At 38.3% G+C, this 24,884-nt stretch overlaps 1 protein-coding gene across 1 annotated transcript in view; it reads left to right on the forward strand.

Annotated features, from left to right (window-relative positions):
* The window catches only part of LOC106882591 (uncharacterized), a 342,852-nt gene that overhangs the window by 220,824 nt on the left and 97,144 nt on the right, over nt 1-24,884 (forward strand). The window contains exons 11-12 of the mRNA XM_089347102.1: nt 16,942-17,014; nt 19,170-19,205. Coding sequence (XP_089203228.1) covers nt 16,942-17,014; nt 19,170-19,205 — 109 coding nt within the window. The remainder of the gene's footprint in view (nt 1-16,941; nt 17,015-19,169; nt 19,206-24,884) is intronic.

Raw genomic sequence — 24,884 nt, forward strand, 5'->3', positions numbered from 1 at the left:
TATGCTCCTCAGCTGGGGCTACCTGATGGACAGAAAGACCAATTTTATGACACCCTCTTGCAGACCACCATGTTGACGAATGACAGGGACCTTCTCTTTGTGGCTGGTGACTTCAATGGACATGTTGGACAACATGCAGAGGGCTTCCATGGTGTACATGAAGGCTATGGTTTTGGTCCTGCAATGAGGAGGGAACCAGGCTGCTGGAGTTCTGTGATGCAAATGACCTTATGGTCTGCAATACTAACTTCAGGAAGCCTGCCAGTCACCTAGTCACCTACCATTCTGGCAGACACACTAGCCAAATTGACTACATCCTCGCCAGAAAAAGGGAAAGATGGCTGTTTATTTTTAGAGAGTATAAATTTCATTTAATTATTTATTGGTGAACTGTAAACCCAGTGATAATATTGGTTTTAAATTTTGACACAAATTGACCTTAGTGTTCAGTTGATATTTATTTTATCAACCCTGAAAGGATGTAAGACAAAGTCGACTTCAGTGTAATTTGAACTCAGAAAATAAAGATGGATGAAATGCCATTAAGCATTTAGCCCTGTGTGCTAATGATTCTGTCAGCCCGCAGCTTTAAATTTGATGATAATACTGTTACTTTATCCATGTTTTCTCTGACCCATCTTTTATTAATTTTATGACATTTTCTGTAATCTGCTTTTTCATTTGTCTGAGGAAATGGTGCAGTTCCTCCTAGTTTGGTTAAGTCTGTGAGATTGACATCCAGTTAAAAATGTAGGTAGGAAGAAAATCACAGAATATTTCTAGTAATTCTTGGAACTTCAGATAAACAGCTAATTAGATAAGTTGTTGGACTGCCTTGTTGAACTGCCACTGCAGTGGCCTTGAGTTCAAATCTGTTGCAAATATTTTGGATGCTTTTTTTATGTTGCAAAGCATTTTGCACTAACTTTACAACATCATTGCTAGATAATGTGAGGTTCTACTATCTCTCATACCCTTGTCATCTGAAAAGCAGATTTTTTATAAATGTACCCCACAACATAGACTAGTAGTTAGCGACTTCAGGATCAGGGCCAAATGGATGCTCAGAAGACGACCAGCATGGAGGAGAAGGGTCTGGAACCTTAAAGAACCTGCGAATGAACAGACATTTTGAGACATTACTCGAGGCCTTTGACAAAATAGAAGGGGATATAGCTTCACACAATGTGGAAGACAACTGGAGGTTTCTATGGGACAACCTGCTGAGGGCCACTGACAAGCTGTGGATGGTGCAAAGTCCCCTCTCGACCCAAAATAACGTGGTGGTGGAACAATGTTGTTGACAGGGCTATTACAGAAAAGAAACAGGCTTAGAAGGACTTGAAGAACGGTGGTAGCTGGGAAGTTTATCAGACTGCCAGAAGGGAAGCTAGGAGACAGTTTTATTCAGCCAGAGGGGAAGCAGATAAAAAAAAATTTGCCAATGTTTTGTGCCATGAGGACCAAAGACTTGAGATATTTCATGTTGCAAGACAGTGTATGAGAGATAATCGTCATGTCGTGGGAGAGAAATGTGTTCGCATGGATGATGGTTCACTTGCACTAAACGAGGCTGCAAAGAAAGAGGTTTGGAGACGCCACTATGAAAGATTGCTCAATAAAGAGAATGAATGGGAGAAAGAGAGTCTGCCAAATGTCGACCCAACAGAGGGACCAGCTATCCGAGTTGATAGTACCATGGTAGATAAAGCAATTAAGAGTCTGAAGACAGGGAAAGCCCCTAGCCCATCAGGAATCCCTGCAGAGATGCTCAAAATATCTGGCAGTGTCGGCTATAGCCTAGTCACCCATATTGTTAATCAGGTGATACACAAAGGAGTCATACCCAATGACTGGTGTAGCAGCACCATAGTCAACTGTTACAAGGGTAAGGGTGACACTTTAGATACAAATAATTACAGAGGTATCAAGTTGTTAGATCAGGTAATGAAAGTCATGGAGAGGGTCATAGCCCAACTAATTAGGGAGAGAGTCAGTTTAGATGAGATGCAGTTTGAGTTCGTCCCAGGGAAAAGCACCACTGATGCTATATTTCTGGTAAGACAGCTGCAGGAAAAGTACCTAGCCAAAGATAAACCTCTGTACCTGGCTTTCGTTGACATGGAGAAAGCCTTTGACAGGGTCCCCCAATCTCTTATCTGGTGGTTAATGAGGAAATTAGGGATAGATGAATGGTTAGTGAGAGCTGTGCAAGTCATGTACAGGGACGCTGTCAGTAAGGTAAGGGTTGGCAATAAGTACAGTGAAGAATTCCGGCTAGAGGTAGGGATCCACCAAGGTTCAGTCCTCAAGCCACTCGTATTTATCATAGTACTCCAGGCGATAACAGAGTAATTCAAGACAGGATGCCCCGGGAGCTCCTCTATGCTGATGACCATGCCCCAATTACTGAGTCACTATCAGAACTAGAGAAGTTTCAGGTGTGGAAGCAAGGACTAGAATCGAAGGGCCTTAGAGTCAACCTAGTTAAAACCAAAGTCCTAATAAGTAGGAAGCCAGACAAACCACAAATCCTTTCAGGTAGATGGCTTGGCTCAATCTGTAGAAAAGGTGTAGGTAGAAACTCCATAAGATGAACCCAGTGTAACCTATGGACACATAAGAGGTGCAGCAATATCAAAGGAAGGCTAACTGAGAAGATAGTTTTTGTATGTGGCAAATGCTCAGGTTCTATAAACACAGAAAATGTTCAGAGAACAGCTTCTGTCACATTCCAGGGAGAAAAACTAGAAGTAGTTGATAGCGTCTGTTATCTAGGTGACCAAATCAGTAGCAGGGGTGGGTGCACTGAAAGTGTAGCTGCTAGAATAAGAATAGCTTGGGCAAAGTTCAGAGAGCTCTTACCTCTGCTGGTGACAAAGGGCCTCTCAATCAGAGTAAAAGGCAGACTGCATAACGCTTGTGTATGAACAGCCATGCTACATGGCAGTGAAACATGGGTCATGACTGCTGAGGACATGCGTAAGCTTGCAAGGAATGAAGCCAGTATGCTCCGATGGATGTGTAATGTCAGTGTGCATTCTCAAAAGAGTGTAAATACCTTGAGAGAAAAGTTGGACCTAAGAAGCCTCAGATGTGGCGTGCAAGAGAGATGGCTACGCTGGTATGGTCATGTGGCAAGAATGGATGAGGATAGTTGTGTGAAAAGGTGTCACACTCTAGCGGTTGAGGGAACCTGTGGAAGAGGTAGGCCCAGGAAGACCTGGGATGAGGTGGTGAAGCACGACCTTCGAACATTAGGCCTCACTGAGGCAATGACTAGTGACTGGGACCTTTGGAAATATGCTGTGCTTGAAAAGATCTGACAAGCCAATTGAGACCATAACCTGTGGCCTATGCCAGGGGTGTAACCAGCCCACTTATGCATACATTTCCTTCTTTGGACACTAAACTCTGCTGGTGAAGACCTGTTAAGACATATGAAATCAAAATCAAATTCGATGGCTGGCATCCGTGCCAGTGGAGCACTAAGAACACCATCCAAGCATGATCTTTGCCAGTGCAGCTGACTGGCTTCTGTGCCGGTGGCACATAAAAAACACCATTTGAGTGTGATCATTACCAGCATCGCCTTACTGGCACGTGAAAAAATATTCAAGTGAAGTCATTGCCAGTGCCACTGGACTGGCTCCTGTGCAGGTGGCATGTAAAATACACCATTTGAGCGTGGCCAATGCCAGTACCGCCTGAGTGGCCCTCGTGCCGGTGGCACGTAAAAGCACCCACTACACTCTCGGAGTGGTTGGCGTTAGGAAGGGCATCCAGCTGTAGAAACTCTGCCAGATCAGATTGGAGACTGGTGCAGCCATCTTGTTCGCCAGTCGTCTTTCAAATTGTCCGACCTATGCTAGTATGGAAAGCAGACATTAAACGATGATGTTGATGCTGATGATAGGGAAATTTTTATTTAGGAAAGGACTGAGATAGTTTGTTTAGTATTCTTACCTGAATCAAGTGGTATTTATATTCAATAAAAATTGAAGACAGATAGCCAAGTAATTAAAACACCTTAATGTTCAAGGTCCATAAATTCAAATCAAATATTAGTGTTGAAGTTTTGAACAGAAACTTTATTATACAGATCTCAATTTATATAATTGTCATGGATATGTTCCAGAACTTCTGGCTATAGTCTTATGGGAAATTTGTCTTAATTATTACAGAAACCCAATTTAAGCGCTAAAGTTTGTAAAAGGATCCAATTTTAACTTATATTTTGTTGACTTTAAACATGATTAAATTGTCAAGATTTCTATTGGCAGATGTGAAGTAAAAATTGATAATAAGCAGGTGGTGTTCATTTTAACGTAGGAGAAAATTTTGAATGGAAAGTGTAAGGGTAGAAGAGTGTGTGGTGTGGTTGTCATTGAAAGAAAATCATAAATGAGAAAAAAATGGGGTTTTTTTGATGGGGAGATACTACTGACATTTGAAACTGAAAGAGTATTATCAGCATCAAGTAATATGATACAGCCAGTGATGCTTCAGATCAGTATGATTATTTTCAAGTCCAAGGATTTGTGGAAAGAGATTTGGACTTAAAGATATGGGAGCTTTGGTAACAAAAGAAAGTTTTAATACCACTGAGATCATGTTATTCATATAGGAAGTATTAGAATCTACACTGGAAGAGAGAGAGAGAGAGAGTATTATAATAAGTAGTTTTCCTCATTTTAGAAATGTTAGATGTAGAACTAATTCTTGAGATAATAGAGTTTTTCTTTAGGAGGACTGGATGCATAGGTATATATTTTTATAACATAGTTAATGTTATAAAAATATATACTTATGTTAATGGAGAAAGGAAAGTTAAATAGCTTAGTTGAAATAGATCATATACATGTCATATATGGCACATATTCTAGGGCTCTCCTTCACTTCTCTCCATTTTATTCATTTTACTCTTGTTTCACTCCTCAAAACTCGCACAGTAATTATGATGAAACTCTTTACCATATATCCTTTGGCTGTATTTCCACAGCGGTGCACTCTATCCTCCCCTATGTGTTCCCTGCAATTACTGAAATGTACTAATTCAAATTAAACATTAACTACATTAATATAATCCAAATTTCCTAATTTTCCAATCTAGGAAGTTAAAAGCTTAACACCAATTCCCTTTATTTTTTCAGTCAGATATATAAATGCTTCCACCAATCAATAAATGCCATCCTAGGCTGTTTTACTCCCAACTTTGAAAACTAAATTAAAAAGAAATTTAAATGTTTAATTTTTGAAACCAGTATTTTATATTAAACTAGCAGTATAACCCGACATTGTCCGAGTGTGACTTATTACGCCATCTACGATAAGTCTTGCTAGGTGAAAATCAACTAAAAAAGAAAGCCTTACAACGAAAAAACCATTATGATGTAAATATGTTCATAATTCAAAAGACGATGAAATTAATAGGGAAAGTCTGAAGGCTGTTTTGCGTAAAATTATTAAGCATATGTAAATTTCATCCGTCCAATTGGCTATAGAAATGCTTGTGCAAAACAACTTTTTGCGCTGCCCTAATTATACATAGCAGGGTAATCCCTTTTCGCAGGAGCTAGGACGGCAGTTTATGATGAAGCAATTGTTGCTACACAGTTTTGCCAAAATTCTATCAGATTGGGCAGAAGATGTTGATGCACTATTTTGCATTATGTTCAAAGTAGCTTCTGGAATGTGGTGAATCGCTGCAGTCTGTTGATGTCATTTTAAACCGGTTGCTTTCTTTCCCCAGCAAACTCTTCTGTAGAGGCATAATCTATGTATATATTAAACAGAACAACAAAAGTTATAATAGATGGCAGGGTCGGTACTTTTCACATATCTGTAATTTTTCAGATTAACACCCGCACGATTACCCAACCCTAATCCTAAACCTAATCCTAACACTAACCCTAACACTAACCCTAAATCCTAACCCTAACCCTAAAACCCTAACCCCCTAACCCTGACCCTAAAACCGTAACCGTAACACTAATCCTAGCCCTAACCGTAACACTAACCCTAAACCCTAACCCTGACCCTAAAACCCTAACCCTAACACCCTAGTGAAAATTGTGGTATATTTACAAAACATTGATGAACATGAGTTATATTTTACTGAATGATTGTGTACTTGCACGTGTATGCGCTTGAGAGAGTGAGAAAGGAAGAGGTAGAGAGACGGGGAGAAAGGAATAGAGGTAGTTAAAAGTTTTCTTGTGACGGCTTCTCTTCACTGCCTATTACTTCATTAGAAATATACAGATGCACATACACACATAATAGAGAAAAATGAAACAAATATGGACGACTTGCTCTGAAACACCACCGAGTGGGGAACACTTCTCAAAAATAACCTGCGGTTGTTTCCTTCAAAATTCCTACATGCTCGAAATGTACATACATCAAGGTATATTTGTAGAAAATTTCACGCAAAAATATTCATTTTCCTGGTAGTTAAGAGGAATTTAAGTGGAATTTCTGAAAATTGTCCCCACCCTCTCCCAAAACACTTTCACCGAATTTTTTTATATATTCAGAATCTACATAATATATGCATAGAAAATTTCGTTAAAAAAATATTCATTTTTCTGAAAGTTATGACCTTCCAAGTCGGGGGGTACAACTCGTAGTTATGCCACATTGACGAACATGAGTTATATTTTTGTGAATGATTGTGTTTACTTGCACGTGTATGCGTTTGAGAGAGCAAAAGAGGAAGAGGGGGAGAACGGGAGCAATGTGTATGTTGTTGTCACAGATCACATATGTGTGGTTGTGTGTGTTTTTACATATCAATGTTATGAAAAATAGGTAAAGAATACTGAGAGGGAAGTTTAATCTATGACGTTGTATGTATCACTTTCTCTCTCTCTCTCTCTCTCTCTCTCTCTTACTCTTACTCTCTATATTATATGTTGAGCGCATGTGTAAGAACGCTGTTCCAGGAAGAAGGGAAGAAATATAAAAGTTGCTATTGTTTCACTTTTGACACGTAATACTGAAATAGTGGAGGAGATATGATATTGGTGTAGGCTCGAACTATGCAAGAAGTTAAAAGTTTTTTTTGCCTAAGACACTACATGGACCCTAATTAAGCCATGTGTAAATTTGGAATGAAATTGGTTGTGTAGTTCTCGAGTTTTAGGGATTCACACAGATACACATTCTCATCTTTATATATATAGATATATATACACACACACCCAAACACATATATATGTATGTATATCAATATAAATACATGAAAGTCAATGAAGATTGGTAAAAGAAGGTGATCATGTACATACTTTCTTGTTGTTGTGATTAGAACACCTCATTGTAAACAATATTCCTTGTTTTTCCTTGTGGAGCATATGCAAATAGGTTTGTTTTGCTTCCCACTCTTGAGCAGCCAACATACAGTTGTCCATGTGAGAAGCAGGGCTCTTCCAAGAGAAGACCAGCCACAGAGAGGGTTTGACCCTGAGATTTGTTAATGGACATGGCAAAAGTGACACGAAGGGGGAATTGCTCCTGATGGAGTAAGAGGAATTCTTGGAATAAAGACGTCATCACCTTTTCCACATCCAGAAAGAATGGTAGCCTCGATAACATGTGACATCATCTTCTTTCTCACAAGTCGTGTTCCATTGCAAAGTCTTGGTGGATCCAGATTGCGGAGTGGCATAACAGGCGTTCCAACTTTAAGTGATAATATGTAGGGAGGTAGTCCAGGAGGCTCCAACGAATTGAGAGATTCAGGAGGATAGTTCACCACTTCATTTGTATCTGGAACTGTATCAACAGACTTGTAAGTTTGAAGATTGAAGAGAATGCATCAGCTGTTGATTAATTTTTGTAACAGCTACGTTTTTTGGAGCTAATATTGCTTTTGCACACAGCCAATTGTGATTTAAGTAGTTTTCTTTGAAGTTGGGAAAGACTTTGTGTTTGAGGTCATCTACAGAATTAACAACAGAGCAAAATGGCCATACTTTCATATCTCCTGCAGTGTCGAGAGGCACCTTGCCATCACCAATTAACAAAATGTCCTGTGCAAACTTTTTGGACATTTGGTCGCCATGTAGCTGAGCTCTCGTGTTAGTGTTAAGACTGAGGATGGAAACGATGCCACAGGGTAGAAGACTTTAGGCATGCTTGGACCTCATCTGCTCTAGTGCCTTTTGGAACGACAGGAAGAATTTGCCTGAAATCACCTGACAACAGAAGCGTAACACCTCCCATTGGAGCATGGCAGTCTCGGATATCTTTCAGGGCTCTATCTAATGCTTCCAAAGCTTCCTTGTAAGCCATGGTGCATTCATCCCAGACAATTAGATGACACCTTTTAAGTACCTGTCCCTGATTTGAGCTTTTGGTGATGTTGCATGAAGGCATGTCGGATGCTGCTAAATTGAGAGGGAGTTTGAAAGTCGAGTGTGCTGTCCTGCCACTGGGTAACAAAGTAGCTGCAATCCCAGAGGAAGCCACAGCTACTGCAATGTCCTGATGCTGCCTAACTTCTGCAAGGAGAAGTTTTATTATAAATGTTTTTCCTGTCCCTCCAGGAGCATCGAGGAAGAAGATTCGTCCATCACATTGGCGTACACTGTTAATAATAGTTGTGTAGGCCTGCAGCTGGTCTGAAAGTAATTTATGCTCTTTTTCAGCAATGTACTTTGAAAGCGCTTGAGTGTCATAAGATGTTTCATGAATGACAGCAGTAGGAAAGCTATTTGACCCTGACCTGAATGTTTGTGGCAGGCCATATGTGGATAATTCATTACCACCCAGTGTGGCAATTCTGTTTTCAATGTCAATGAGAGTTTTGTTGTAGACTTCATTGCTGATACCCTCCATGTCAGGATAGAGCTGTTGAGCTTGCCACTGAAAGTCTTCAGCCAGTTTGTCCCTGTACTTGAGCCATAGAGTTGCAGGATCACACAGTTCGCATGTCTGTAGTAATACTGCGAATAGTGCCCTGAGACTTTTAGGTGATTGTGATAAAGCAGCCTCTCCCAAAGTTGCATCCCATTGTGCACCATCTTCTAACAGTCCTTGTCGATAGCAGACTTCTCTGTATGTTGTGCAGACATGTTCATGAACATTTTTTAGGGCCTGGAAACATGTGGGGTCTCTGATCTGATGCAGTAGTAGCTGGAGGTAGAAGCACTCTTGTTGAGTGGGATGTACTGTGTATACTCGGCCAAGGCAAGTGTCAAACTTAATGCCAGGGTATCCATGAACATTTTGACCTGCTTTCCTTGGGGTTCATTGTTTTCCATTCCAAGTGTAGTACGATGGAATCTGTGGATACAGTAAGGTTTGAGTGAATGGATCCACTTGACAGAGCTTGAAGAATGCAGTGAGTGTGCTATCCCTTGGTTGCTCTGCCAACAGAGAAGCACTAGCATCAGTGAAGTACACTCTTTGACCGTTTTCCAAGTGCACTGCAAGCTGTTGGATGGCAGGGTGTCGTTGGTGAAGTGGAAAGCCAAAGATGCTCCAGAAAGCCTCGTTGCTACTTATGTAGCGTCCCACCTGATAGTGTGTCACCTCATCCTGGCAGTATTGTTGTTGAAGTGCAAACATTGCAGCATCAGAACCCTTGTTCACATACTTGCAAAGATACTTGATGGACTTAACAGAGTTGCAAAAGTCACCGTGAATGTGGGCATTGAAAATCTTTGGCAGAGGTCGGCAGTAGGGAACAATTCATCTATTATCAACCTTATGCTCTTCGATAGTTGCTGTGAAACCGCCGTCTTGTGGTTTTCTCCGTCTGTATGATGGATACCCATCAGCACCTAAGTTTGTTGTAGGAACTTCCTTCTAAACTTTTTTTAACATACGCTGTCTTTCAAATATAGTGAGTTAATGTTGAATCCATGCCCACATGGACCATGCACCATGTTTGCTTTAACTACGTCGTATAGTACTTTGTACTATACTACTTTGCAGAGATTATGTTGTCGATCTCAGTTGATTTGATCTTCATTGAGAGCCAAAGCAGGATATGAGCATGTGGAAGGCCCCTTTTTTGCCATTCGATTGTGTACATGTCACATTGTATGGGTCCGAAGATTTGCCCTTTTTTTAGGAGGTCCAGGGGTTATGGCCGTTATGCATAGAATATAATTTCCAAATTTACATGTATGCATATAGATCTATATCTATATATATATATATATATCTACACATATGTGTACATATACATCTATATGTATACATATACATCTATATATATATATATATATATATATATATATATATATATCATCATCATCATCATCATCATCGTTTAACGTCCGCTTTCCATGCTAGCATGGGTTGGACGATTTGACTGAGGACTGGTGAAACCGGATGGCAACACCAGGCTCCAGTCTGATTTGGCAGAGTTTCTACAGCTGGATGCCCTTCCTAACGCCAACCACTCAGAGAGTGTAGTGGGTGCTTTTACGTGTCACCCGCACGAAAACGGCCACGCTCGAAATGGTGTCTTTTATGTGCCACCCGCACAAGCCAGTCCAGGGGCACTGGCAACGATCTCGCTCGAAAATCCTACAGGAGCCAGTCAGGCGGTACTGGCAACGGCCACGCTCAAAATGGTGCATCTCATGTGCCACCCGCACAAGAACCAGTCCAGGGGCACTGGCAACGATCTTACTTGGCTTGCCGGGTCTTCTCACGCACAGCCCATTTCCAAAGGTCTCGGTCCGTAGTCATCGCCTCGGTGAGGCCCAATGTACGAAGGTCTTGCCTCACCACCTCAGCCCAGGTCTTCCTGGGCCTACCTCTTCCACGGGTTCCCTCAACTGTTAGGGTCATCTATATATATATATATATATATATATATATATATATATATATATATGTACATATATATATATATACATCTATATATATATACATCTATATATATACATGTATATGGATACATTTATGCAGATATATATATGTATGTATGTATGTATATATGTATGTATGCCTGTATATATGTGAGAGTATAGTTTCACTGTAGTAGTTTCAGTATGGAAATGAAACCATTAAAGTGAAAGTATCTGTCATTACAGTATGGAAATGTGATTGTTTCAGATTTGATACTGAAATAGTGGAATAGTTTCATTTTGAAAGTGAAAGTATTTGACATGAGTGTTTTTGTTTCACTTTTGACACCTAATACTTAAATAGTGGAGGAGATATGATGTTGCTGTTGACTCGAACTTTGCAAGAAGTGAAAAATTTTTTGGACTAAAACACAACCGGGACCCTAAGTAAAGCATGTGTAAAATTTCAATGAAATTGGTTGTGTAGTTCTCGAGTTTTAGACACACAGACAGACAGACAGACAGACACACATTCTCATTTTTATAGATATAGATAACAAATTTTACTATGAATAGCTGAAATTTACTTTTTAAATATCTACAGTTTGTTCATGTCTGTATTAGTAATGTACTCTCTGAAACTTAATGCATCCACCCTACATTCTCTAAGTTTTTACCTTTCCCTCTCTTTCTTTTTGTCTTATTGATTAACTCCTTCTCCTCACCAACATTATCCTCTCTTATAAATGATTTTGATGCCATAACTTTTCTGTGGTCTAGTCTGTGAGGAAAGGGTAGCATCTGTGAACTTTTTGTAGACCCCTGTGACTAGTAGAAAAGGAGAAAGAAACCATGGCTCATGGGATACTGCAGTAGAAAATAACACATCAAGATATCTAGTTATCATCAGATCAGAGATTTGTCCAAATGCTTGCAAAAGAGTAGACTCTGCTAATGGCACCCAAAGGCCAGATGGTAGTGTTAAACTGTGCAGTTTATCAAAATTTTCTCCAGTCCCACTGGTATTACTTGAAAATTAGGTATTATTTAATATGAAAATGTAATTAATATTACTAATATTACATATACCAAATTATAATCTCCTCTACTCTTCTGGAAAACTTGCCAATTTGGCTTCAGTTAGATTTCTTTTCAGAGCTAAGGAATGCCTTATTCCTAAGCAATTTTTAATTCTCTTCAGTATCTAACATTCCTTTCTCGAGATTAATGCTTCTATGTATGGAATTGTATAATAATTTTTATTTTCTAACATCACAGTCTAAATCTAGTTTAGGTAGAAAATATTTTAGTGATGCATTGTAACTTTACCTCTACAATCTTTGGTTCTTTGAAGCAGCCAGATGTACTAATATCTTTGTATCTGTATGTTACACTACCATGAACCAGCAAAGTGTATAGGCAGATAAAACAAATATTTATGGTTGATGGTTTGTACAAAGGCCAAAATTGGTAGCATTGCATCATGGATCCATTGTGCATGATGTCTTTTTTTAATGTATAACATACATGGTGCCTTAGCATGGCTTTGATCATGATGGATAAAACAAACCCAAAAACTCTTACAATTTGTTTATTCATGACAAAAACCAAGAAAGCTATTTAAAGATAACATAATCAAGATCCAAAGAGAACCATACAACACAGTGAGATCATCAATTCATCACCAAAATAAATTAATAATTGCTCAAAGGATTTAGATTACCATATTTGATGGTATAAAAGATGCACCCCAATTTCAGTAGCATATCATCATCATCATCATCGTTTAACGTCCGCTTTCCATGCTAGCATGGGTTGGATGATTTTACTGAGGACTGGTGAACCAGAAGGCTGCACCAAGCTCCAATCTGATCTGGAAGAGTTTCTACAGCTCGGTGCCATTCCTAACGCCAACCACTTCGAGAGTATAGTGGGTGCTTTTATGTGCTACGGGCACGAAGGCCAGTCAGGTGGTACTGGCAATGGCCACGCTCAAAATGGTGTATTTTACATGCCACCTGCACAGGAGCTAGTCCAGCGGCACTGGCAACGATCTTTCTCGAATGTCTTTACATGTGTCACTGGCACAAGTGCCAGGAAAGCGACGCTGGGCACAGGTGCCATTACAATTTCGCTTTCGCTTGCCCCAACAGGTCTTCGCAAGCCAAGTTTCATGTCCAATGAAGGAGACGACACTCGCATGAGTGCCAGGCATCGAATTTAGTTCAATTTCGATTTCACTTGCCTCAACAGGTTTTTGCAAGCGGAGTTTAGCGTCCATGAAGGAAGGTATGCATAAATGGGCTGGCTACACCCCTGGCAGAGGCCTTGGAGTTTGGTCTCACTTGGCTTGCCGGGTCTTCTCAGGCACAGCATATTTCCAAAGGATTGGTCAGAAGTCATCGTCTCGGTGAGGCACAATGTTCGAAGGTCATGCCTCACCACCTCATCCCAGGTCTTCCTGGGCCTACCTCTTCCACAGGTTCCCTCAACTGCTAGGGTGTGGCACTTTTTCACACAGCTATCCTCACCCATTCTCGCCACATGACCATACCAGCGCAATCGTCTCTCTTGCACACCACAACTGATGCTTCTTAGGTTCAACTTTTCTCTCAAGGTACTTACACTCTGTCTAGTATGCACACTGACATTACACATCAATCGGAGCATACTGGCTTTATTCCTTGTGAGCCTATGCATGTCCTCAGCAGTCACGGCCCATGTTTATGTCCTCAGCAGTCACGGCCCATGTTTCACTGCCATGAAGCATGGCTGTTCGTACACATGCGTCATACAGTCTGCCTTTTACTCTGAGTGAGAGACCCCTTGTCACCAGCAGAGGTAACAGGTCTCTGAACTTTGCCCAGGCTATTCTTATTCTAGTAGCTACACTTTCAGCGCACCTTCCCCCACTACTAACTTGGTCACCTAGATAGTGGAAGCTATCAACTAAGTCTAGTTTTTCTCTCTGGAATGTGGCCAGAGTTGTTTTCTGCACATTTTCAGTGTTTATTGCTCCTGAACATCTGCCACATACAAAAACTAACTTCCTAGTTAACCTTCCTTTGATATTGTTGCACCTCTTATGTGTCCATAGCTTGCACTAGGTACATCTTATAGAGTTTTTACCTACGCCTTTTCTACAGATCGAGCAGGGCCATCTACTTGAAGGAGTTTGTGTTTTGTCTACCTTCCTACTTATTAGGACTTTGGTTTTAGCTAGGTTGACTCTAAGGCCCTTTGATGCTAGTCCCTGCTTCCACACCTGAAACTTCTCCTCTAGTTCTGATAGTGACTCAGCAATTAGTGCAAGGTCGTCAGCATAGAGGAGCTCCCAGGGGCATCCTGTCTTGAATTCCTCTGTTATCACCTGGAGGACTATGATAAATAGGAAGGGGTTGAGGACTGAACCTTGGTGGACTCCTACCTCTACCTGGAATTCTTCACTGTACTCATTGCCAACCCTCACCCTGCTGACAGCGTCTCTGTACATGGCTCGCACAGCTCTCACTAACCATTCTTTTATCCCTAGTTTACTCTTTGACCACCAGATAAGGGATCAGGTGACCCTGTCAAAGGCTTTCTCCATGTCAACGAAAGCCAGGTACAGAGGATTATCTTTGGTTAGGTATTTCTCCTGCAGCTGTCTTACCAGAAATATAGCATCAGTGGTGCTTTTCCCTGGCACGAACCCAAACTGCATCCCATCTAAATTGACTCTCTCCCTAATTAGTTGGGCTATACCCTCTCCATGACTTACATGATCTGACAACTTGATACCTCTGTAATTATTTGTATCTAAAGCATCACCTTTACCTTTGTAGCAGTTGACTATGGTGCTGCTACACCAGTCATTGGGTATGATTCCTTTGCGTATCACTTGGTTAATAATACGGGTGACTAGGCTATAGCCTACGCTGCCAGATATTTTGAGCATCTCTGCAGCGATTCCTGATGGGCCAGGAGCTTTCCCTGTCTTCATACTTTTAATAGCTTTATCTACAATGGTTACTGTCAACTCAAATCGCTGATCCCTCTGTTGTGTCGACATTTGGCAGACTCTCTTCCTCCCATTCATTCTCTTTATTGAACAACCTTTCGTAGTGGCATCTCCAAACTTCTTTCTTTGCAGCCTCGTTTAATGCAAGCGTACCATCATCTATGCGAACACATTTCTCTCCCACGACATCCCGATTCTCTCTCACACACTGTCTTGCAACACGAAATACCTCAAGTCTTTGGTCCTCACGGCGCAGAACATTGGCAAATTTTTTCTTATCTGCTTTCCCTCTGGCTAAATAAACCTGTCGCTTAGTTTCCCTTCTTTGTGAAAAAGTTTTTTTAGTGTACTAAAGCATGTAATATAGACCCAGCTTCACATATAGATCTGTAATGATTTTTTTGAAACATTTTTTGGAAGAAAAAGAAAAAGTCATCTTATATAATATGAAATGCAGTGTTATCACAACAAAATCTGACTGAATTGATTCAAAGATAGTTTCAGCATGAATTTACTAATTTTCAAGGACAGAGTGCAGAGATTATATAAGTTAAATGAAATCCATAGATAACATGCAATTTATCTGAGTGTCATATAAACATTTTCAAACTATTGTTCCAAAGCTTGACAATTGATAAAATGAAAAAAAAATATCTCAAAAATACTTTTACAAGATATTTCTCAAGAACATTAACCACATATGAAAATGCCCAAATATTGAAATAGAAGCCTTGTCTTTGGTAATTATATGGCACTTACAAAGAGTACATTTTCTGCTTGACTAAAAATTAAAATTGGGTCTGGATCACAGGCCATTAGAATTATATTTTGAAAAACTTATGGTTTACTGAAGGTAACCTCTGCACATAAGGATAGGCCTTAGAAATGATGATATTTTATTGTGAAATGTCTCCTGTAAAAGAATCTGAATCTATATTGACACATTATCACAACTGAAATCAATTAATAATGTGGGTTTGGATAAGCATTGTCATAATGATGATAACATTTTCATTACTTTTTTAGAAATTGCTGTTATAAAATAAGAAAATTTTAAATTGGACGCTACCAAACCAATAACAATATTTTATCTGTATATCAAAAATAATTTTTCATATTAATTAAAGCAATTATTCTATTATTAAGGGTCAATTCAAGTCACTGAATATAAGTTAACCATTGAAAATGATATCTTGTGTAATAAAAAATTAATTGCTACATCAATTAGTTTGAGAACATTGATGATAAAAAACATGATAATGAACATTGTTGCTCAACAGCAACAAAGTATGCATTAAAATTAGAATTAGGGGAATAAGATTATTAATAATATATAAGATGTCCAATATGTGCTAAAACATAACCAGAATTAACTAGCACTGTACACATGACCCGAAGGAATCAAAGTTTGGATATATGTGCATATGGATTATGATTATGTCAAAAATTTAGAACTGCTTTTAATATATGTTCATGCAAACTCTGGATGGCAAGAGGTAATAAGCATTAACAATACAGAAGCAGAAACAGTTAGGCAGATATTGAGAACTGTATTTTTCAGAAATGGTGTTCCAGAAACATTATTGCACAGTTCTTCACTCAAGAAGATTTCTTAAGCTACTGGCTTTATGGATAGACAAACATGGTGACTGGTAAGAATATCTTATAAAACTACTATTCAAATTTAGTATCAATGTGAAGAAAAATGTTGAACCACAACTGGATTTTTATTCCAAGCAAGAAATAATAATACAATTGCAATTTTTAAGGGTGAACAATTTTTAAGGGTGATCCTTCAGATCAAAAAAGCAATGATATAAATATACAGAATTATCCCCTCAAGCTTTAAATGTTATTCAGATAACTTACTAAAAATTGTGATTTGATAGTTGATACAGAATCAAGCAATACAAATAGTATTAGATATAGTTCTCAAAAAGCAAAAGGAATTAAACCAATTCCTCTTTATTTGAATTATACCTGTCTTTAGATTTATGTTTGACTATCTGTACTTCATAAATCCACTTTCAATATTTGCTTAATTTCTTCAAAAAGATTATGTAAAACAAAATAAGTGAACAAAAATTTTTGTTAGAAGATATTTCACAGGACGATTTTCTTTTCTCTTTTAAGGAGAGTGCCAGATGGTTGTGCTTCAAAAATTCCAGCTGAGAAAGGAGCTTCACCTTCTTATGTGCCAACTACGGTTTGTTTTGTTTGTTTGATATTCTTTTTTTGTAAAGATTTCAAAATTAAAATCTAAAATACTGTTTGAAAAATTAATATATTTATTTTTAATTCTTGTTGTGCAGCCTTAGGTCATCTCCAGTTGATTAGACATATGACATGTTGTCTGAATGACCAAGTGCAATCCACAGATATGCTAGTTCCCAATCTATAAATATGGGTTATTGAGAAATATACTGCACATTCTGACAATCTATGGTTGATTTAATGTTTTACAGTGTTGCAGTCTAAACAATTTGTGCTCTGTCAACTGTCTAGTCTGATTCTCTGTGTCTGTGGTTTTTGATGATAATCACAAAAGAAGCATGCAAGGTGAACTCAGTGTGACGTTGGCAACCACAGCTCCTTTAAACTTATTACTGGTGCTGTGCATCCCTGCATAATGTTTGCGGCTAATGACCTATAGATGTTAATACTACTTCTGTATGTTATGTATTTCTTATATTTGTCTTGACTGAAGAGATCATATTCATTGGATGCTGTTGTAGTAGTGACAAATGTATCTCTTTGTTAGAAAAAGATTGTATATTTATTGACAAGGAATTAATAGGTTGAAGCAAGCATGCTGCAAGAACAAACTGTGCTCCTCATGTTTCCATATGGTTTTTCATTTCATTATGAATTTAGTTTGTGTGCTATTTTTACATCTGTGGATGTCTTCTACATGTGCTGTACAAAGAAATATCTTCAGAGAACCTGATAAGCTATTTTATAATATCTTATTTGATATCTTCAAATTTTACTAGCATGAACTAAAATCCTTTTGACTCAATAAAATAAATATCTGTACTTCCCTGAAGCATATGTAATGTATTACATTATATATTTTCAGTATCTTCAAATTGGTTTAAATGCATATAATTAGATAGCTTCCACCCTCCTATTATAATTTTTTTACTCTCTATTTACTGATTCACAAACAATGAGGAGTATTTTCTATGTAGCTATAAAGAAGCTTCCTAAATGTTCCAGTTATATTCTATATATCTTATTCCATGATTATGTCAAAAATTTAGAACTGCTTTTAATATATGTTCATGCAAACTCTGGATGACAAGAGGTAATAAGCATTAACAATACAGAAGCAGAAACAGCTAGGCAGATATTGAGAACTGTATTTTTCAGAAATGGTGTTCCAGAAACATTATTGCACAGTTCTTCAATCAAGAAGACTTATATATAGTAAGAAGCTGTCTAGCAAGAAGTTTGCTTCCCAACCACATGGTTCAGTGTTCAGTCACACTGCATGACACCTTGGGCAAGTGTCTTCTACTATAGCCTCAGACCTTGTTAGTGGATTTGCTAGACAGAAACTCAAAAAAGAATATATATAATATATATGTATGTGTGTGTGTGTGTTTGTCCCCCACCACTGCTTGATAACTGGTATTGGTCTGTTTACATCCCCATAACTTAGCGGTTTGGCAAAAGAGACTGGTAGAATATATACTAGGCTTAAAAAAAATTTTTTTTTGAACTATGGAGTCAATTCATTTGACTACAATTCTTCAAGATCGTGTATAAATAACATTATTTTGTATGTTGAAGCAAATTTTGTTTTTAACTGAATGAGATTAAAATTATATTTTTCACTTTTGCTAATAAATGTCTAGATAATTTCATAACAAAATTATATAAAACATAATGCAAACTGGTTTGTAAAGATATGTTTTCTTGGATTTACATTGATCTTGGAGTTAAATTGAATTAATTCATTTGATTTTTTGTGAGATGCATAAATCTTTTATACTGTGCTTCTGGTCAAATCTGCATCATGGTAATTAATTCTAGATGTTAAAATAGATGTATGCAACTGACATAGAGTCAAAGATGATTCTGATTATTCTGAACGTGAAGTAGGTAGAAATCATGATTTTGTCATACACTTGAGACCTGCATGTTAAATCATAGCAAGATGATTTTAAAAAGAATTAAATACTTATATAAGTTAAATTTTGTGGTAAATAATACAGTGCATAAGTACTTGGAGAAGTCAGTTAAGCTGATTGTCTTCGTTTCCTTTATTTACCCCATTAAAGTACTTCTATTATTATCATTACTTTAATGAACTTCATTATTGTTATTTCATTAAAAAACTGATTTTCTTCTTATAGATAATATCTGATGAACGTCCAACAACCACCATGAAAGTAAGTAATTTATTTTATATGAAGTTTTCTGTTATTCATTTAAAATCAACCTTTCTATGATCCTCCATTCAGTATTGTATTGTGATTTTATATATATAAATACATACATTAATCAGTCGAGGGCTTATATGCCCCGTTTTTAGACTATTTTCCTTAGTCATTTCATGGTAATTGCCATTAGATTTAAGCTTATATAAAAATACTATTATTATTATTTACAGGATTGTAAAATATGGCACTGTATAACAAAACCATTCGTACCAAAGGCATATACAAAGTTTGTTTACATAAACAAATACAAACTAATATAGTTCTTAAATTTGACAGAAACAGGGAGGCTAATTTGCTGGTGTAAAGGTAACACACTTTCTTGCGTTAACAATGGGATGTGGATTCAAGTCCCATGCAGATAAGAAAGCCTTCTCTTTTTTCTGTCGAGGGCTTATATGCCCCGTTATTAGACTATTTTCCTCAGTCGTTGCACAGTGATCACTATAAGTTTTAAGCTTATATAAAAATTCCATGATTATTTTTTACAGGATTGTAAAATATGGCACTGTATAACAAAATCATTCAAACTGATGTATATATATATATATATATATATATATATATATATATATATATATATATATATATATACTGTAGTGTCTGGGGAGAGTCATTCTCTTTTAGTGCCTTATAGTTTAACACACTCACCGGTAAAATTTCCACTCATTTACTTATTTATTTTTCTAAAGTTTTTGTTGTGTCTTGCAACCTTTTCAATAGTTATTGACTTGGTTCATTATCCAGGCTACATTCTTTTTGTTTGTTTGTGTACATGTGTGTGGGTCAGTGTACCTGTGCATACACATGTATGTATACATGTATGCGTGTATGCATGTATGTATGCATGCATGTAAGTGTGTATGCATGTATGTATGTGTGTGTGTATGTACATGTATGTATGTGTGTACATTTCTATGCATGTATGTGTGTACATTTCTATGTATGTATTCTGCATATTCATGTGTTTTATGTGTGTGTGTGTTTGCATGTGCGTGTGTCTGTGTGTGTATTTTTGTGTATATGATCATGTGCTTCAGTCTTCATTTGCTTATGTGTCTGTGTATGTGTGCTGTCTGTTCATATTACCTATGTACTTACCTGTCTGTATGTCTATCTGTTTACTCTCATATCCATTTGTCTACATACATATGCATATACATACACACACACACACACATGCATACATCTACATAACAACCCACTAACTATTCTACCTGTATATAAATATAAACTGGTAGTATGATTACCTACTACGTATATTACCTATTTAGTACTGATGATGTTTCATTTATGAGGATGTACTCCTGTATTTGTCTGAGGGTTGAGTCTTTTGGGTGCTTGGATAAAATGCGGATGTTGAGTTGACCCAAATTACCTCCATGTTGGTAGAGTATGGAGGTCTGTTCTTTTTTGTCATATTGTCTCAAATGTTCATTTAGTCTTTCTGCAATGCTCCTAGATATCTCCCCTATGTATGTCATGGTCATGTCTTTACAAGCACTTTCTATGCATCTTATGCTGTAGACTACATTTCTAGTTCTACAGTTAATGCCAGGGCTAATCCTACATACCATGCAGTTATCATTGGTGCATGTGGTATTCTCAAAGGGGTATGTCCTACATAGTTGTGATCTGATGGAGTTCCCAGGCTTTCCAACAATCTCAGTGTTGAGTTTGGTCTCCTTTAGGGCTTTCCTAAATCTACGGGCTAGTTCTCCATGGGCTGTGGCATCTACAAACACCATTCCTTGATATTTGTCAGTTTTACACGACGTGTTACCCAGTTTACTTTGTCACAAGCTCTTTGCTTCTATATCTAGGGCAGGTACCACCTGTTTCATTACATATAATGTTATCTAACTTCTTTCTAGTACCCCTGAGTACTCAAACCCTATCTTTTTGATCATATCCAGAGAATTGCATGCGGTGCATGAATTTCTGTACATGTTTCTTCGTTTCATAGGGCTTGCATAGTGGAGACACGTTGTTCGTTATCCTAACTAAGTCTGCTATCAGTATGTTAATTTTCATGTCATGTGACAAAGCTGAGTTCTTGTGAACAACATATTTTGAAGCTATGGGTTTCATGTAATAGGAGTGGAGGAGCTGCACTCCATTGTTCACAGTCTCAAAGTTCAATATACAGGACGGGGAGTCTATTGTTGGGGTTCCTCATGTGGTAATCTATAGTTACCTTGATACTTTGGTGGATGGAGTAGTTACTTACTGGATGCTCTTCATTATGTCCCTCTTAGTTTCTACATTACCATTACTAGAGTTGGTCTTAACTAAGATAATAATGTCATCTACATATCTGCTGTAAAGTAGAAGAGTTGTGGACTGTTCTGCTAAGAAATGCTTATGTTTTCTGTCCCACCAGGTCATGAAGATACTGGCCACATTCCCAGCTATACCAACACCAATAGCTGCACCTTCAACCTACATGTATAGTTTCTTGTTAACCTTTACTGTGTGGTTCTTCAAGGTGGTTCTTATCCTAGCCCCTATTGCATGTGCAATCATTCCTTTCACCTGATTATTGTTCTCAGGGTCTTGGGTGGGTACAGTCCAGCCACTCCAGTGCTCTGTGGTGTTTTTCTTCACTGCTGAGTGATGATGGGTGGTCTTCCCCTATCTTACATGGTTGAGGAGAATCCACTGAGGTCATGGACATCTACATAGTTGCTGTCGTGAGTTAAATTATAAGGCACTAACAGAGAATGACTCTCCATAGACACAACAGAATATGCTTCAACACACAAACTCACGTAAAGAATCTTCAGAACAAAATCCAGAAACCAAATATATCTATGTATATGTATATATGTATGTGTGTATATATATATATATATATATATATATATATATATATATATATATATATATATATATATTATATATATAAGATCGTAGGGAAGGCCAAAACAATGGGAGGTAAATGCAAATTAAATCACAAGAAAATAAATATGTAAATTAATGTTAACTTACTTTGTATTCCGTATTTCGGGGTTATGACCTCATTTTCAGGAAACTGATGAATGTTGCCGATGTGCACATCGGCAACATTCATCAATTTCCTGAAAATGAGGTCATAACCCCGAAATACGGAATACAAAGTAAGTTAACATTAATTTACATATTTATTTTCTTGTGATTTAATTTGCATTTACCTCCCATTGTTTTGGGCTTACATAGGATTTTTATACAATATATTATACACAATGCTTCATAATAATTATTCCATTATAATATATATATATATATATATATATATATATGTATATATATATATATATATATATATATATATATATATATATATATATATATATATATATATATATATATATATATATAAACTCAAAATAGGCAACAAGAATATCCAAAGTTAATGCAGTACGATTGTTTCATGGGACTCCACTTAATTAAGCAATGTAAACATTACATAAAATATAAAATGTAGAGTAATCTTCAGCTGCACAAAGATATAGAAATTTAATTAAATTACATTTAAATGGAAGGACATATTTTTATAATTAAATCTAAACACTCCAAGTAGAAAGGAGGAATACAAAAAACTGTTTTGACTTAGCCAGAGCATACAGGCTAGTCACACACACACACACACACACACACACACACACACACACATATATATCATCATCATCATCATTGTTTAACATCCACTTTCCATGCAAGCATGGGTTAAACGTTTTGACTGAGGACTGGTGAAACCAGATAGCTACACCAGGCTCCAATCTAATTTGGCAGAGTTTCTACAGCTGGATGCCCTTCTTAACGCCAACCACTCTGAGAGTGTAGTGGGTGCTTTTACGTGCCACCGGCACGAAGGCCTGTCAGGAGATACTGGCAATGGTCACGCTCGAAATGGTGTATTTTACGTGCCACCTGAACATGGGCCAGTCCAGCGGTACTGGCAATGAACTTGCTCGAATGTCTTTTCACATGCCACTGGCATAAGTGCCAAGAAGGCGACGTTGGTAATGGTCACGCTTGGACAGTGCTCTTAGTGATTTACTGGTACAGGTGCCATCACGATTTCGCTTTCGCTTGCCCCAACAGGTCTTCGCAAGCCGAGTTTAGTGTTCAATGAAGAGACGTTGGCATGGGAACCAGTCTACGAATTTAGTTCGATTTCGATTTCACTTGCCTCAACAGGTCTTCGCAAGCGGAGTTTAGTGTCCAAAGAAGGAAAGGTACGCATAAGTAGGCTGGCTATACCCCTGGCAGAGGCCTTGGATTTTGGTCTTGCTTGACTTGCCGGGTCTTCTCACGCACAGCATATTTCCAAAGGTTTCAGTCAGAAGTCATCGCCTCGGTGAGGCCTAATGTTCGAAGGTCGTGCTTCACTACCTCATCCCAGGTCTTCCTGGGCCTGCCTCTTCAACGGGTTGCCTCAACCACTAGAGTGTGGCACTTTTTCACACAGCTATCCTCATCCATTCTCGCCACATGTCCATACCAGCGCAATTGTCTCTCTTGCACACCACAACTGATGCATCTTAGGTTCAACTTTTCTCTCAAGATACTTACACTCTGTTGGGTATGCACACTGACATTACTCATCCATTGGAGCATACTAGCTTCATTCCTTGCGAGCTTACGCATGTCCTCAGCAGTCACGGCCCATGTTTCACTGCCATGTTGCATGGATCTTTGTACACATGTGTCATACAGTCTGCCTTTTACTCTGAGCGAGAGGCCATTTGTCGCCAGCAGAGGTAAAAGCTCTCTGAACTTTGCCCAGGCTATTCTTATTCTAGCATCTAGACTTTCAGCGCACCCACACCCACTACTAATTTGGTCACCCAGATATCGGAAGCTATCAACTACGCCCAGTTTTTCTCCCTGGAATGTGACAGAAGTTGTTTTCTGCATATTTTCAGTGTTTATTGCACCTGAACATCTGCCTCATACAAAAACTAACTTTCTAGTTAGCCTTCCTTTGATATTGCTGTACCTTTTATGTGTCCATAGCTTGCACTGGGTACATCTTATAGAGTTTCTACCTACACCTTTTCTACAGATGAGCAGGGTCATCTACCTGAAGGGGTTTGTATTTTATCTACCTTCCTACTTATTAGGACATTGGTTTTAGCTAGGTTGACTCTAAGGCCCTTCGATTCTACTCCCTGCTTCCACACCTGAAACTTCTCCTCTAGTTCTGATAGTGACTCAGCAATTAGTGCAAGGTCATCAGCATAGAGGAGCTCCAGTGGCATCCTGTCTTGAATTCCTCTGTTATCGCCTGGAGGACTATGATAAATAGGAGGAGGCTGAGGACAGAACCTTGATGGACCTCAACCTCTACCCGGAATTCATCACTGTACTCATTTCCAACCCTCACCTTAGTGATAGCGTCTCTGTACATGGCTCGCACAGCTCTCACTAACCATTCTTTTATCCCTAGTTTCCTCATTGACCACCAGATAAAGGATCGGGGGACCCTGTCAAAGGCTTTCTCCATATCAATGAAAGCCAGGTACAGAGGTTTATCTTTGGCTAGGTATTTCTCCTGCAGTTGTCTTACCAGAAATATAGCATCAGTGGTGCTTTTCCCTGGCACGAATCCAAACTGCATCTCATCTAAACTGATTCGCTCCCTAA

This window comes from Octopus bimaculoides, chromosome 2 (genome assembly GCF_046866305.1).
Source record: "Octopus bimaculoides isolate indiv1 chromosome 2, ASM4686630v1, whole genome shotgun sequence".
Classification (NCBI taxonomy): Eukaryota; Metazoa; Mollusca; class Cephalopoda; order Octopoda; family Octopodidae; genus Octopus; species Octopus bimaculoides.